Source organism: Nothoprocta perdicaria, unplaced genomic scaffold (assembly GCF_003342845.1).
Source record: "Nothoprocta perdicaria isolate Ctin4 unplaced genomic scaffold, notPer1 scaffold_49, whole genome shotgun sequence".
NCBI lineage: Eukaryota > Metazoa > Chordata > Aves > Tinamiformes > Tinamidae > Nothoprocta > Nothoprocta perdicaria.
This window is the reverse complement of record NW_020455743.1, coordinates 2,302,189-2,320,224: the sequence shown is the minus strand read 5'-3', so window position 1 is coordinate 2,320,224 and position 18,036 is coordinate 2,302,189. Positions and strand designations below refer to the sequence as shown.

General features: G+C 35.4%; 1 protein-coding gene across 1 annotated transcript in view; it reads left to right on the top strand.

Moving 5' to 3' along the window:
• The window catches only part of LOC112954168 (dystrophin-like), a 190,393-nt gene that overhangs the window by 94,728 nt on the left and 77,629 nt on the right, over positions 1 to 18,036 (top strand). The window contains exons 5-7 of the mRNA XM_026047309.1: positions 804 to 896; positions 6,834 to 7,006; positions 16,251 to 16,369. Coding sequence (XP_025903094.1) covers positions 804 to 896; positions 6,834 to 7,006; positions 16,251 to 16,369 — 385 coding nt within the window. The remainder of the gene's footprint in view (positions 1 to 803; positions 897 to 6,833; positions 7,007 to 16,250; positions 16,370 to 18,036) is intronic.

The following is an 18,036-nucleotide window of genomic DNA, read 5'->3' as shown; positions in this document are numbered from 1 at the left end:
AAATTTTAGAGTTACAGTCTGCATCCTAACGTGCAGGTTTTACCTTCCGCTTTCTTGCACATCTCTCAGTTTGGCATTCGTACCTAGGTAACACAAAAAGCAGGAGAGGATAAAGGATTATTTCATATGTGGAGGAAAGAACATGCTAGGGTGACAAATGCAGATGTATTATGAATTTGCAAATATATAATATAATTTTGGAAAGACAGCATTACTGAACAAAGTAATGTGGAAAAGGCTTACCTAGCTTACAATCACTGTTTTCTCTCTTCTACAACACGTCCTGCTTTTATTTATGTATTAGAAAATGTAATAAGAGCAAAATAAGCTCTGTTTTAATCTAATTATATAGAATAATACCTTAGTTCTGTACATTATTGCAGAGTTGTTATTTACAACAAAGTATGTTATGTAAACAAGGTGAAGCATGCAGCATATGAGTTTTTCTATCATCTTTTGGTTTTGTGGTTTTTTTTTTATGGCAGAGACTTAATATAAAACATTTTGAAATTATTATTAACTGTTGTGTTAATGGTATATTTTCACAATATTTGAACTGGAATAATTGGAACTCCAGATCACTATCCTTTGCTTTTTACCAGCACATTAATTCTCCCATTTATAAAACATGATTTTATTTTTTTTTTTTACCAAACAGTAGAAATCAAATGAGATATTTCCTAGCCCACCCCTTTTATCCCCTTACCCCCAATAAAGTCAACACCAAACATATGAAGCTAACCTTAATTTATTATTATAGTTCACTATTCATCTATAATGAATATTATTTGGTTCTTTAATAGGTTGATTTGGTAAATATTGGCAGTTCGGACATTGTGGATGGAAATCATAAGCTGACTCTTGGTTTGATCTGGAATATAATCCTCCACTGGCAGGTGAGTGGCATTGCTGCATGCATACTCTGAAATACCTTTATTCTGTTGATCTTTTTTCCATCATTATCCAAGCACAACCTACTAAGTAGACAGAGACATTGTAAACAACATAAATCATCTACAAATCACTCATGACTAAATTAGTAAATCTTATGGCAGTCTGTTTACATGTTTTCTAGGATATTAAGAATCTTAGGAAGATAAAACAGTATTTGAGCATTAGCTGTTTGGCTTTAATCTCATTGAGATATTGCAGTAGTACATACAGTACTAAAATGAATAGACAAATGAATAGACAAAACCAGCATGAAGATACAGCTTTCATAGTCACTCATCTTTAGTCACTCATCTTTTTTTTTTAGTACCTTAAAAAGGAGTGACTTTCATGTTTTAATTAATAGTAATTTTTGTTGCTTTTTCATTCATGCTTTGCCATGCCTAGAATTATGGTTAAAACACTAAAAGCTGCTACTCTTACTATTAATGAAAGCAATGTGACATATTTAGCTTCATTTCTCTTTAGAGAGAAAGGGGGAAATATAATACAAATCTTGTAGGAACAGTCATGCTAAATACAGTCACTTAGGTAACTAGTTTTGAAAGAGCTGTATAATAAAGTTCAAAATAAGTTAGCATCTATATTCTCTGAGTCTGGGTTTTTGTATGAGACTCAACTGAGAGTCACTGTTTGTGCTGGTTCTGTTTCCCAGACAATAAGCAAAGACAGGAGGAAACAAAACCTGAGAGACCTTATATTTACAAACTGTAAACTCCTCTCAAAAAAAATATACACATCATTCATGGAAATAGGAGCAATTCCTTTCTAATTTTATCTGAGTTGCTGTAATGAAAGCAACAGAGAGGAAAAGCTTCAAAATGCTTGTTAATCACTCCTATTGCTCACTCCCACTCCAATATTTGCTTTGTTTAAGGGCAAAACACTGCTCTAAATTTCTCACTAAATGCAGATAAATTTTGAAACTTCTACCAGTAATCACTCTGTTTCCATTTTTATGAATTACAGCCTGGCATTAGAATTCTTTTATGAAATTTATATTCTTATTTGTCCACAAATGAAATTTGAAGTCAAGTGGAAAAAATACATACTAATGCGTTAGTATCAAGAATGTGCTGATTCGTTTTTCTTTCAGCTTTTCCTGGGATTCCTCTTAGGGCATACATGTGCATATACAAAAGACAAGTATGTTCACTTTCTGGTATAGTCTGATGAGATTTTTGACTACAGGCATATACTTTTAGAGTGCTTGCTTACAAAGCTTGGTTTTGAGCTACTGATAGCTATTACAGCAACTATGTTAGTACCAGTGACTCAGTTGAACTACTTGTTTATGGAAAAGTCAGGACTGTATTTGCAAAGTATTGATTAAAAGTGAGAATGTGCAATACTTACTATATTTACCCATAACATTTTGGTCTATGTTATTTCATTTTGCTCTTTTCACACTGAAAGGAAGTGGCTAGTACATTATGGACTTCATTTTTTATTCATTTTTTATTCAAAATTGTATAAGTAAATTTATCATTTGCATAAAATTTCTTCCAGTTTCTTTTCCAAAGACAAAGTAGAAGATGATTGATGTTTTTATGTTAAAAACATGTTGCTGTTGAAAATTTAAAAGAAAAAAAGTCAGGTATTTTGGCCTTTATCTCTTTAAACAAAAGTCAGGATATATTTATGTCCTGCTTTTTTCTCTCAAAGGACAGGAACACTTCAAAGTGATTTTTCTTATTTACAAGAGATATCTCCACCTATTTATGGAGAAAACTTCTGTCTCCTTCCCTTCTCAATTTTTTTTTTTTTTTTTTTTTTTTTTTTTTTTTTTTTTTTTTTTTTTCAGGTGGTTTAAACAGTATCTAGTTTGTGTTCCTGAATATTCTACTGTGTTTATAGGTTGATGCTATGGTAGATCTTTACAGTACTTATGGTAAAAGGCTATAAACTGCTTAAGAAGGCAAAGGATTTTTTTTGTGTGTGTATGTGATCATTTTGTGTATCACATATTACTCATGGAACTAAGAAGTTGCAAATTTGACTGATTGCTGTTAAAGGGTAATGTACAGCCTGAGAACCATCAAAGATACTTGCCAGTGTAGCCAGTGTTGATTAAAAATGCACAGGCTGGTTGATTTAGTGCATGCTAGTGGTACAGTTTGTGCTCGAAGGTGTGATCCTGCCTTTCCAGATCCTTTCATTTTCTGATTCCAAGAACTTGCAGTCCTGGAAAGAGTCACCTAGATGAATTATTTCCGTATGCCTGTGTGAAGCAGGTACAAGTTGTGCAGACTGTTAAAGAATTTTATTGCAGGCGATGGGACAAAAATATTTCTCCACTCTCACATCTGTCTGTCTGGACCATGCTAGGGCAGAACTGTGCTTCTTTATGGCCACAGGACTGTCTCTTACAAAAATGTCAGTCTCTCAGTGTGAAATATAAGCCAGGAGATGGTGGCAGAAAGGCACTCCGAAGGAGCTATGAGATAGAGCAGGACAGAGAGGGAATGTCAGCCCTGGAGGATCAGTGACCACAAGAAGCATCGGCTTCTGCACCAGACAAGATTTGTCGCCTTCTTGCCACTCTCATCTCTACGCGCCAGAAATCTCTTGGCTTTCAGCATCCCCCGTGGCGATTCTGTCCTTTCTTATCTAGCCTGCTTCCAGATTATTATTAAAAGTTCCTCTCGACTTGAATCCCCGCTCCGAGTTGAGCACCTGCTGCCAAAGCTCTTTGTGGCACTGAGGCTATTGCAGCTTCCATTGCTTTGAGGCTGCTGCCCTCTCTCTCGCAGTTCTGCACTCCTCCTTTCGCCACTTCATTAACATTTGAACAAAAACAAATCATTAATTTCTCAACTGTTACATTTGACAAAGAATATCTGAACAGTGGGAAAAAGCTATATTAAAAATCACGTGAAAATTTTTTTTTCCCAAATAAAAACAATCCTGTTTTCAAGGATAGGATGAAAGAAAAACCTTAACAAACATCTTTTGTAAAAAAAAAAAAAAAAAAAAAAAAGAATGGCAGCCAAAATCCTGGCTTTCTTCAGGAAAAAGGGAAAATAATAAGCAGGTATTTCAGAGAAATGCTTTCCAACAGTTGTGCAGGGAGAGCTGTTAAAAGCACTGGGGCTAGAGGCATGCTTGTTGCAGAACTGGTGCTTTAACTGGAATTATCCTTTTATTTTCTCCTGTATTATAGTGGTGGAAAGAAAATCCTCACAGTTCTCTCGAGCCACCTTGAATCAATGAGCAGAGAGCATCACTTATTTTGATGGATGTCTTGAACATCTGCAAAAATATTCTTTAAAGAGTTCTTTAAAATGTCCTTTGAAAGAGTTTTGAGGATTATGGCTATAAAAAGTAACCTGTACAGTCAGAAAGTCTGAAATATTGCAGGTAAAAAATGCTTAGTCATTCTGTCAAGGAGCTGTCGGCTTCTTGTCTGATTGAATGAGGTGAAAACACCTTTACCTTGTGAATAACTTCTCCAGAATCTTTCTTTCTTTCTTTCTTTCTTTCTTTCTTTCTTTCTTTCTTTCTTTCTTCCTTCCTTCCTTCCTTCCTTCCCTCCCTCCCTCCCTTCCTTCCTCCCTCTCCTGTAAGGGTAGCAACCTGAGCCAAAATGCCAGTCTTGTAAAATGTTTGGCCTTCATCACAGGTGAAACAGATGTGATGCAAACTAATTTAGCAATGCGAGCTTCATACCATGCAAGCTTTCTGCTTGCCCTTGCATGCACAAGGTGTCTTGTTGCAGTGGCAGAATTTTTCCATTGGTTTTCATCAAATTCCTACACAATGAGGCCTTCAGGATGAGATCAGACCGTTTTACAACAGTAATTTAAACATTAGCTGAGATACAACCAAAAAATCATAAATTTAACAGTCTTCACTACTGCAGAGAAAACTCAGGAAAACAAGAGTAAATCTCCCTTTATCCATTGTCAAAGTATTAAATCAAATAAGGGGAATTTTAAGGTAGCTTGTATCAGTTTATTCAGAAATAGAAATAAAAAACTTTTTGACTTGTACTTCTTTAAAGCAGAAGGAATTCTAATTACCCATTTTTTTTCAGTAATTGCCCTTCTTTTGGGGTTCTGATGTTTTACCTAACTTCCTCTCTGTTCTATGAAGGGATCTTTTTACAACTTTCTTTTCTGTATTTCCTGATTCTTTTGTATTTTTACCTCTTAAGTTTCTGCTTTCCTTCAGCTGTCTGTCCATTTATAGGAATGTGTGTTATATTTTTCAGATATTACAGTTCTTCTTGTATACAATACTTCTTGTATTCAGACAACTCTGCACTTGTAAACACATGCATGTGATAAAAATCTGAATAATAAAACTCAGGGCAGCTTGTCATTGTTTCAGTATTTTCTTTTCAGCCTTTCATATGAATTAAGTTTGAATGATAATGCTAAATGATAATCTTGAAACCTGGATTCATGAAAACAGAATTCTGTATTTTCATAGTGGTGAAAGTTTTTCATGTCTTGAAATAGAGTAGACTCACCTCTGAGCTTCTCTCTGAATTATATAAATTATTTACCGTGGGAGTTATCTATAAGGAGAATATTTTCTCCTGGAAATATTAACCAGACATTTAAGATATTCGCACAGATAAATAAAACATTTGAAACTAAATAGTATATTTCCTAATTTTCATCACTACCTGTCTCCAGGTAAGGGAGAAGAAACTGTAGTATTTCATACTCATTTTCAATGGTGCAAATCACAATGAGAGATTAAAAATTCATGGATGTGTCCCAAGAATTCTGTAGAGGATCAACTTATTCTCTCATGTCAAAAATGATGAGTTAACTTTCTGTATGAGCCTCAAAAGGAAAATTGAGACTATTGATATTCTTTTGGGTATAGTGCATTTTAGATGTAAAAACAAGAAATTCTTTTAGTAATTCTTATCTTCATTCAATAATTACTCAAATGATTTAATTAATTACTATTGCACTATCAAGGAACATATACTGAACAATAAACTGACATCTGCTATTTTTCTACTGGATCACAGTAATTAATTTTTTGTTGTCGATTATCCTTTGAGATAATAGCTTCTGCATGTTTCTTACAGTCTTTACAATTTCAAAATGGTCATATCATGAAGTTGTCTCTGTGCTAAATATAGTTCTTCCACTGAAACCGGTGATGAGCAATTCAAGTGCAGAATTATAATGAAGTGACATATTGAATGAGCTACTTTCTGTTTGTAGTTACATTTTATCTTACAGAATGTTTTAAAAGAGATGCTAGGCGCAAAGGTTTAAATTAAGAAAGCAGTGACTTAAAATGGAACACTTTAAAGAAAAATAGTACTATAAATTTTGGTGCTGTTTGGCCAGTAATGAAGCTACTATGAAATCTGTCAATGGTTCTGCTAGATCAAATTCCAGGAATTTGGAATAATATGGAGTAAGTTTGAAGCATAATTTACTGTCTTCTGAGCACACTTGATTTTCCTTGGTATTTTTTTCAAACCTGTCAATACGAGAAGAATGGCTTTCCATCATTTTCTTAACTTTTCTATAATTTTCTATAGTTTCTATAACTAAGGATGTGTTTGCCAGAAAAAAAAAAGAAAACCACAAGAAAAAAATGCTTATTTCAAATGCACTCTGTTCCCATAAATAATGAACGTAAATGTGCCTTCTCTATTTCTTCACAGAACACTTTATGTGTCACAGTGATGAATGTACTGAATGCATTAGCAGAGATGACCAACAAGTCAACATCAGCTGTTTTTAAGAAGGAAGATTTCACTGCTATCATTACACTGTGACACCAAATAGGCTCTGTAATTGCATAGAAAGTTTTTCTTTAAGGCAGCTGGAGTTTGAGGGTGTCAAAGGAAGAGTCAGCTTTTAATGAATTTAGCATCATTGCTAAAATTCTCTCTCTTCTGGTAGGTCAAAGATGTAATGAAAAACATCATGGCTGGATTGCAACAAACAAACAGTGAAAAGATTCTGCTGAGCTGGGTCCGCCAATCAACTCGGAACTACCCACAGGTCAATGTTATCAATTTCACCAGTAGCTGGGCTGATGGATTGGCTTTCAATGCTCTCCTCCACAGTCACAGGTAAGAAAACTGCCTCTCGTTATTTTAGTAAGAAAGGGTTCTAGGAGGACTTGAGGGTGATTATTTTAGCTGTTTTTTAGTTTTATTGTTTTCTTGTATGTGGACTTTTCAGCAGCCTTCTGAGTCTGAGCTTTCCCACAGAGCAACAGGAAGTGCTCAGCTCAGATGGTTTTCTGGTATTTCAGTATATAAACAGAAGGTCTGAAGGAGGAACACAGGTGTAGGAGCTTTTGAGAAGAGCGATGAATAGATCTGAAGTCAAGCCTTTGAGGTTGTTCTGCAGGGGAGAGGAGATTTTTCTGTAGGAACCTAGAAAAGGTAGTGTTTATTCAAAGTGCTAATAGTTGCTGGATTAGAAGAAAGGATTTGCCTTGAAAGAATACAGCAGGAAAAGGTTGGCTAGTTTTCTGGACTTTTCATGTAATTCTCAAAAAAAACCATGTTTTATCCCACCTGCAGAAGTGATCTTGTTGTAGATTATACTATTAAAAATGATAATAAAATAAATTTAGAAAAGTTTCCAAGTTTTTTGCTGGTTCTATGTACTTGGCTTTAGGAAAAGGTGCAGGCAGCCTATCTTCAGGGCTGAACTGCTAAGGTTCCTGCCACGACTGGTTCTAAAACAAAATTTATTTTCTAATGTTTTAAGCCCCTAATCCATCTTCTTCAATTTCAGTAACTCCGATACCTCTTTTAAAGGGAATTGTCCTGAAAGGTGGACTGATCCAAGTTATTACTAAGAATTGAGTTTTTGAACAAATAAATTGGTAAGAACAGATAAACAGGTAAATTTAGAAAGAGATTACAGAGGCTTACTCTATAACAGTTCAAGTCAAGCAATATCTTGGTTTTGTTTTGATATTTAGGTGCATTAAATACTCAAAATCAGGTAAAATATTTCTAAAACACAGACTTAGAAACTGGAATATGTATATTGTCTAAAGCAAACAGCTGCAAGTATTTCTTTCCAAAATTTGTCACTCGCTGATGTAAATGTTTATGAATGAAACTTTCTGATAAACTGTCCTTTAATACTCCTAGGGCTAACACGCCTCTTGAAGTTGATGTGAGGGCTTATACAGGTTTTGGGGTAACTGTGTTTGGGGAGCTAAATAAGAATAAAAATAAATAAAATTGCAGTCAGTGCATCTTTCACCTTGTGCCCCTTGGAACTAATGACAATGGTACTAGGGGAGTTATTTGGGCAAGGTAGTCCACTGAAAATATAAGTATATAGTTATCTTATATGTTCTTGCAAGTTAGCTTTCTGTCTGGTCAGACGGACTTTCTATTGCTCTGCAGTCCTGTGATCCACTGCAGGGAATAAATTGAGAAAGCATGCACCTAGGCCTTAGGCATGAGGACTGAAGAGCAGAATGGGGCAGAGCAGGGAGGAACAATATTGCTTCTTGTTGTGGCGTCCACAGTTACACCATATTAGATAAAATGTTAAACTGTATCCTGAGGCTGATGCCCTAAGTGGAAATACCAGTCTGTGCTGGATGAATTAACCTGGAAAACTTCATCCTTACCTGGGCTCGTAAGGGTATAAGTACTTCATGCTTCTCCATCAATGCTTGCTGCATCTCCAAAGCTGTCCTGATTACATGATGATGATTGCTTGTGGGGATAAGTTGCTATGAGAAATCAACCACTTAATCATATAATAACACAGCTTATTAGCAGGCAGATAAAATACACAGTGACCATAATTATAACATGATATTTTTAGATATATTGACTTTTACCTTGGTAAATATATAGTAACCACTTAATTCGTCTGCTACTGAGATGGGGAATCAAAACAGTGATATTGTATGATCTGTAATACTGCTCACTTATCGCATCAAAAGGTTGCTTTTAATTGAGCAAAAGCACTGCAAGTACTTCTTTGAAATATTTGTAACTCGTTTGTAGAATAATTCACTAATGACACATCTAAGGCTCATGGTAGGTAAATTTGGAAGAGGATTGCATATTCTCAATTGTGCATACAACATCTTACAGTTTGTTTTAGGTGAAAGCTCATACAAGAAGGTGAGTTTCTTATTAAACAGGGAGAAGGCAATTCATGCATTTGCATACTTTCTTAACAGACTTTCCTGACCTAACTGTGAAAAGCAGTCTTTAGTGCAAATAGTAGCTGCTGCTTTTGATGCTGACATATTTTGAGATCAGCTTTCAGTTTAGCCAGAAACACTAGCATTTTGACCTTCGGGTTGCAACATATGTGCCCAGTCTTCATTATACGTAGTTGCCTTCTGGAGTCAGAAAAAAAGGTCAGCTATAGCTGGAAAACCTGGTGTGATGATGAACTCAGATGGTGAACTTGGTGCTAGCATGTGTTTCCTAGCAGCATGAAAGTAATTTGTTTTTGATGTCAATCAAAAGATGGATGTCATGCAATATAGGGATACCTTCTTTTCTAAACTCAGTCCTATTTAATTTGCTTACAGAAACAGTGCTTCCTAATACTATTATGCTATAATATTAAGAATGGGTCTTGACATCAAGTACTAACCTGTTAAGATCACTTGCTACATTATGTGGTTAGTTCTACTGTATATCTAAATAGCACTAGTATTTTTATTTAGTTCCTTCTTTTTCTTTAAAATGTTTCAAGCTTTTTTTTTTTGATATAACTATATCAAAGGATATGATACAGTGTCTTCTGTATATTACCACTGCCAAAGTTTTAGCTGAGCGCTCAAATTTTTAAATTGTAGTTTACTAGAAATAGATTTCATTCACATCCTACTTCCAGGAAACATTGCATACAGTAAGCAGAAAAATTTTTATATGTGATGTTTTAATGTATTTTCAAAGAAATAAAATAGTTCCTTTGCAAACTCAACTGTCTTACATCTCTCAAGAGAAAATGCCAAGTAATTTTGAAGGAAATGCCAGTAAAATTTAAATAACAGTACATACTGTATACTATGTTTACAGTACTTGTTGAACCTTTGATGTATCCTTCAAGCAGCTTTCATGTTCAGCATCGGTTTATAGCCTCTGTTACAATTTTGTTGCAGTAGTTTTGTCTGTGGACAGTTTCTTTTTACCTCAGGAAGAGAGGAGAGTATCAAGAGGAAGTTGACAGAACAGATGAAGATGGGAAATAAATTTATCTCCTGGTTTTGATGTTAATACTGTAATTGATACTATCTATGCATATTCCATCTCTCCATCTCATCTTAACAAAAAAATCCCTCAACTTATTTTACATTATGTGTATGGTTTTTGGGTTTTTTTTATGTATACCATTTCCTTATGCATTCAGTTGTTACCGTTTCACCGAAAAGTACCGAGACACAGTAATGGTATGCAATGTTTAATACTGGACACTGCATGATAGAAATTGCATTCACCATAATCACCTCACTTAAATTTCACTGTAAAACAATAAACAATAATAATCTCACTGTAAAACAATAAACACATGGTAAAATACTTTTTTTTCTTTCTTTTTTTTTTTTTTTTTTTTTGTGCACTGTTATATTTTAGGTACTTACCCAAAAGAAACATCTCAGGTAGCACTATGTCATCTGTATTCAGGGATAAGATGCCAGAAACTCAGGAATGTAGAAGGAGAAAACTCTAATATAACTTTGCTGAGGTCCCATGACAGCATACCTACACAAACACAAATACTCCAACTCAGAAACTCTCTAAGCTCCTGATAGGTAGAAGACCCCTTGAAAATGTTATTTTCATTCATTTTAATCAACTTTATGTGAACCCCTGGTATGATCTAGTATAGTTCTTTTTACGTTGATAATAATGAAATAGCTACAAGTCTTAAAAGTAAAGCAGAAGAAAATCAATCCCTCTCCTTTAATTGGTGGTATTTTCACTTCTCAAAAATAATGTTTTATGCAATAGATGGTTCCCTTTTGATTTTAATAGGCTCAGAGATTAGTGTGGAATTCATATTCATATGTGGATGAAAATTTTCAGTGCCTTTTTTGAAGGAATTATAAGAAAGTGAGGGACTTACATAAATGGCTGTATATGTAGACGTAATGTTCTGTAAGAGCAGTGCTCTCACTGGGAAGCATTATCTCACATAGTGTTTTAACCTAGCCATTCCTTGCTTGTTGCTGGCAGGTTTGTTTGGATCAGTTATTTCTAATGCCCTTTCTCAGGTCATTTTTCAAGAGCCTACTTTGAGTAGATATTCCCACTTGTGTAATTACCTTCTCTCTATGGATATTTATGCTCAACAGCTATTGCTTTCTTTTTAATACCACATGTGAGAGGCAGTGGAGATCAAGGTGCTTAGCAAAGCTGCAAGGAGCCCAGTCGGTGAGCCTAAAAGCACAATTTTTCAGAATAAAAAAGATAAGCTTGGGATGCATTTCCGTGAGCAGTATGCTCTACTTTGTACTGAATAAACAGGACCACAGCTGTGTAGTGGCATCAGCTTCCAAGGAATATCATAAAAATAAACTGTTGTGTTAAGGAGAAGTCAGTCCTGCTGCTCTTGAAACTGACCTTACTTCAGGCTGAAGATCAGAGACCTTTCCTTGTTAACTTAAGATAGTGCTTTTGCTACATAAGGGTCTCAGAAAGATCTCTGTGTCTTTCCTCTAGCTTTACTCAAGCTCCTTCCGGCCCTTTAATCAATTTTTTTTTTTTTTTTTTTTGAAGTGGGAGCAAGATGCACTCATTAGCTTCCTTTCCTTCTTGCTTCTTTAAAATCCTTGGACTTAGACCAGGTGACTGTCTTAGAATTCAGCACTTCATTGCAGCAGTCTCTGATTCAGGGTTACAGATTATGGAGGGGAGAGAATTAAAAGGTTTTTTTTAATATAACTTTATGCTGTTTTGTGTTACTGGCTGCTGCTTTTCTTGTATAGATAGAGCTAGTTCACTGATGAAGAAACAACTCTCCTCTTAAAAGGAAGGCAATAAGTTTTATGACGTGAATGTGGCTTATCTCCACTTACACTTACGGAAAGTTTTTCTGAGTTTTGGAGCCCATTATAGCCTTTGCTCCATGTTAAAACTGCTTTAGGAAATGGCCTGTTAGCCATGGATGATTCTATTTTTTTTTATAATGTTCATAATTACCATTGTTTAATTTTTTTTTTAACTGAAAGCCATGTAAAACTTATGAAGATTAAATACTTAAAGGCTTCTGATAAGCTTAATTTAAGAAATACTAAAAAAATGAAAACAATAAGACTATAGCAAAATAGTGATGTGATGTGTGAAAGCACCTTCAAAATATTTCACTCCCTTCCTTCAAAATTCTTCCTTTGAAATATACTGAAGGAGAGGCTGGAGGAGAACTTACTGATTATGCCAGTGTTTATTTCCTCCCTATTTCCTCTGATTTTGTTTTTTTTTTTCCTCTTTAATCTAGAAATTGAAATATGTCTTAAAATTAGTACCGTTACAAGGTTAGCGTTTTGAGTGTGCAGTATGTCTGACCAGCTTCATTCTAGTTGGTTTTCCTTACATTCCTTGGATCTTTACATCTCAGCAGAATTCATCACCCCTCCAGGATTCACTACCATACACATTTGAGAGGAATTATTTATTTCCTGCCTCTATTGAAAAACCTAATTTGAATGAATGAACGCATCTAAAGTCATTAAAGAAGCAGGCTTTCAGAAATCCTGTTTTTTTTTTTCTTCACTGCTTGTGAACTGCTTTTCTTCTTTCTTAATGTCTATATTTGCACTCCTTTCTTTTTATTATAGGTTTAGAATTAGCTTTCCATTTTTGACAAAGATCTAGTAGATGCTTTCTGAGGAAGAATAAGAGTAGGCCTTCAATAATCTAAGTTTCTCTTAGAATTCTGCTTGGAGTTACTGAGCATGGTCATCATCTGCCTCTGAGATTTATTATTTTATTGCTTTAAATCTGATGGTGGCCTATTGCTTTTGTGGTGGTTGGGATTGCTCTTAGCCATGACTTTAATTTCCTGCATTAGAGGCTTAGCTGGATTTTCTTGTCTTGAAAGTTCTCCTCCAGATTTGCTTGTCTCACCTTGACTAATCTACTGTCCCCATAGGTTATGTGACTGTAATAGAAAAAAATGCTGTTTTTTTTTTTAACTTTCTATCTAGTTATAGGATACAACTGCTAAAACAAAAAATACATGAGACTCAGTATACCTTTTGATTTTTACAGTATAAAGTTTCCATTTGAAACACTAATACTTTCAATTTGGGTTCTCTGTCTGCAGTGTTGTTATAAACCACGACAAGGTCAGGGCTGCTTTAGCTAATCAACTAGTGGGTTGCTGAAGCTCAACATGTTACAGCTACTCCTGACACTTTTGCGTGTGCGTCTGCTCCTCAGGAACTGGAGTGAACTCTGCTGCTTGTGTCTGCTGAGCTCTCCTTCCTGCCAGAGATGAATCAAACTGCAGACTTGAGAACAAATCTCCTCTCTCTTGGTACCATTTGAACAATACAGAGAGAGAGAACAAATCAAAGGTTTAAGAATAGCTATGCCCTTTGATATCTCTTCTTGTCTACTATTTCACACCTGCTTACACCTGCATTTAAAACTCTTTAGTGAGCCCGTTGTTAGCTGAAACTCTGTTCTGATGTTTCAGGGATTTTTAAAAGCTATTTGCCACATACCACAGTCCTTAAAATCTTTATGCTCTAATCTCTCGCCATAGTATGTGGCAGTATCACCCCTTAAATACAGGTCTGAGACATCATATGAGAAGCTGCCATTTCAAGCTGCCATGATGATACTGATGATGTTGTAGAGATGGTATCACTGGAGTACATATTTACCAATGTATTTTTTTTAAACAAAGAGAAAATTTGAATAGGGAGAACTTTCAGATCAGTTGGTGGGTTTTTGTTTGCTGTGGTTTGGTTTTTTTTTTTGGTTTTTTTTTTTTTTTTTTTTTTTGTTTTTTTTTTTTTTTTATTAAGTTACTAACCTGAGGGCTGAGATGCAGTAAATGGCTGTATACTTTTGAGTTGGCTTGGAATTGACACTCTCTTTTCATTTTATGTTTACAATATGAAGAAAATTTGTAAGAAAGCAATTAGTACTTTATTGAAGAGCACTTACTACTTATCTTTTACAGTCATCTCAGAGAATTCCAGTTCCTACCATCTGTAATAAGTATGAAAGAGAAATGCGGTATATGTGATGCATGCTGTATTCAGACACATATGTCACAGAGCTACTAAGCATGCAAATTCAACCAAGATGTTCTTGAAACATGTTATCCAAAACTTCTTTCATACATAAACTTCTGCATGTAAGAGTATTTGGAGGTTTATAAAAAAAAAAAAAAAGACAATGTGTCCTCTGTGTGTCTTATATTGGGATGAGATGCTAATAATTTTGGCTTGCCTGGACCCATTAACTTCAGATTTGCTTCCTATATTATGCAATGGAGAAGGTAGATGAAATTCAGTGATACTGAAGCTTCTCAAGAGGAATAAAAAGCTTCTCAAGAGGAGTAAGACAATACCATGCCATCCTTTAATGAATAGTACTTAATATTACTACTTTTCCCCAGGGGAAGGGTTAGGAGAAAGCATATTCCTATATATAGTACTTAGACAACCATGGCTGTTTTGATGCTCTATAGTTAATGTGCTGCTCAAAGCAAGACATGTGTGATTAGGATTTCAAACCAAATCACTGCAAAAATATTATGGAAGAGAGGAGGTTCTTCAAATTCTGTCTTTGCTTGCCTATAAACTTTGTGTCTTTCTTTTCAAATCATTGTCTATATACATTTTTCTTGAGCAAGACTTCCCTGTAAAGTTTTGAAGAAGTCACAATACAGCTCTATGGTTATTGTAATGTTCCCTTGGTTAATTTATTTTATGAGCTTATGCATTCTGTGCTATATGCAAGCCAAAGTATTACATTTGGAGAGAATAAAGAAAGAAAAAATTTGCATATACCTGTGGAGTAAGATGTAGGCAGAAGGAAATAAAATGTATAGATATAATCCATATCTTGAAAATGCCTGTATTTTAATATAAAAACCATCATCTGTGAAACTAGAGTACTTATTACTAGAAAACAAGCTAATCACCTTTTAAGTTTTCTCTGCCTTCCCCTTCCTGCTCCCAGGAAAAAATAATATTTTGATGTCTTTTTGCATACAGCAAGGAGAAACTAAGGGCAGTACTGCTACTCTTAATTAAGAAACTCTGCACAGAGAAGCAGAATGGTTATAACTTTATTTTTACTACGTAAATCTCTCCTCTTCAGAAGAAAACAGAGAGCAAAGGTTGGCAACTGGAAAATTACTACCACATATAGCATTTTTACTTTGCTCTCTTGAAGTTATTGCAGTATGATGCAGTCAACGTTTTTTGCCATCAATTGTAACTGTGGGAGACAGTGTTTAAAATGAACTTTTAAAATTGCTAAAAATGTAAGTAAATCCTTCATAACTAATTACAGCATTTTAATTAAGTATGTAGATAACATACTTGATTTATCTCTAAGTAAAATTACATATTTAAGTGCTTTTTGATTTAGAACAGTGTCCAAATCGCATAGTGTAGTTCTTTTCCTTCATATTATTATGTGCACATTACAGAATACTTGATTAAAATTTTCTTTCCCCAAATGCCTGATAACAAATTCTGATTTCTTAATGGATAAATATTAGCTGAGAAGCTCACAATCATAGTGTCTTTTAACATCATTTACAATGTAAATAATACAAGTGATAAAGCTAAGGCTCAGATTGTATGTCTGGGCTGTAATTCCATTTTGTTGGCTTGGCCTTTTCCTATTGAAGTATTTAAATTGTGCCTAAGCTTTTACTCATGTCAGTTAAAACCTATGATGGTACTACACTTTCAGACTCATCTGAAAAGTGTGCCTTTCTCAGAAGGTTTTCCTGTGTTTACATATGTCTCCCAGTTGTAACTTTTGGAACGTGTTGACAAATTTCATTCAGATGTGAGAGCTGGAAACCCCGGCAGCAATAACATTCTTAAGGACCATGTTGAAAACCTACTGGCTGGAGAGCAAAGGAAGGCAGAAAAATGAGCTTAGCAGTTCCCTGTCCTGCTTCATGTGCTAGTGTTGGATATGGAAGAATACAGGATTCATTAGATACCAACTTCTTCATTCCCAGTGTTGATCAAGCAAGTTCTTTGTTTATAGAAAATAGTAGTCACGGATTCTAAAGGACGGTGGTAAAAATAAATAATTATATCTAATTGTGTGCTGTAAAAAAAAAAAAAAAAAAAAAAAAAGAAATTGACTGTTCCTTTTATGTTTGCTTTAGACCAGACCTATTTGACTGGAATGCTGTTGCTTCTCAACAGTCACCTATACAGCGATTAGACCACGCATTCAATGTAGCCAGACAACACTTGGGGATAGAAAAACTTCTTGATCCTGAAGGTTAGTATCGGTTATCTTCTTTTCTCTATATAGAAAATAGGGTTTTTTTTCCATTTTGGTTGTAAATGAATTTTAGATCTTTGCACAAACATCTAGCATTTTGAAAGGGATAGTAAACTAAAGCAAAATGCTTCAATTATTTATGTTCTAATGTTAATACTCATTATTGAAAGAGCCTAAGAATGCCTTAAACGTGCAGACTCTGCAGCAAGCTTTTTTCAGCCTTGGGCCAGAGTTTTAATATGTGTGCACTGAAGGTAAGCTGTCTCAGTATCTACCTGATATATGTTTTAAAGATTTAGCACATCTGCAGCTTTTATATCTTCAAGAGAGAGCATGAGTTTGAATAGCCTTTTATTATATGTTAATATTCTCAATTTAAATTTTAAGTATTTGTATCTTAAAAATATTGCTTTTATATTTTCTATATATTTAGATATTTTTTAGGATGACAATGTTGAAAATTTGCAGACAACACCAAGCTAGGAGGAAGAGCTGATATGCTTGAGGGTAGGAAGGCTGTGCAGAGGGATCTGGACAGGCTGGGTCTATGGGCTGAGGACACTTGTATAAGTTTCAACAAGGCCAAGTGCTGAGTCCTGCTCTTTGGTCACAACACCCCTATGCAGCACTACAAGCTTGGGACAGAGCAGCTGTAGAGCTGTGTGGCAGAGAAGGATCTGAGGTTGTTGGTCCACAGGCAGCTGAACATGAGCCAGCAGTGTGCCCAGGTGGCCAAGAAGACCAACAGCCTCCTGGCTTGTATCAGGAACAGGGTAGGCAGCAGGACTAGGGAAGTGATTGTCCTCCTGTACTCGGCACTGTTGAGGTTGCACTTCGGCTCCTGTGTACAGTTTTGGAACCCTCACTACGATAAAGACACTGTGGCGCCAGACTGTGCCCGAAGGGCAACAAAGCTGGGGAAGAGGCTGGAGCACAGACCTTATGAGGAATAGCTGAGGGAGCTGAGGTCATTTAGTCTGCAGAAGAGGAAGCTCTAGGGAGATCTTACTGCGCTCCACAGCTTTGTAAAAGGAGACTGTATTGATTGAAGTGAGGGTTGATCTCTTCTCCAGAATAACTACTGGTAGGACAAGAGGAAATGGCCTCAAGTTGCACCAGGGGAGCTTCAGGTTAGACATTGATAAGAATTTCTACATGGAAAGAGTAGTAAAGCATTGGACCAGGCTACCTAGGGAAGTGGTGGAGTCATCATTGCTGGCAGTGTTCAAGAAGCTGATGATGAGGCACTTAGGGACACAGTTTAGCAGGCATATTGGTGGTGGGTTTACAACTGGACTATAAAATTCAACTACAGTTGAATATTCGATGGCAGGAAACAGATTTTAGTAAAATGAATGAATGAGTCTAAAATCTACTATCAAGTCCCTTAATGTTTGACTATAGCACTGTATATGGCAAGATTGTGCTAATACCTTCTATCTGTTATATTTGCATGTGATGATTACAGGAAAAACCTGTCTACCTGTGTTGTAGTTGAAGGAGCAGAAGTTCTCTGCTCCTGCGCTTGAACATATGAACCCTACTGCTCTTTAAAGTGAAAAGGAGATGTTAGAGGAGTGATGTTTTGTACAGTCCATAATTAGAAGAGAAACATCACATCTTAGGCAGCTCTTGCATTTGGAAGTTTTCAAAGAGGACAAGGA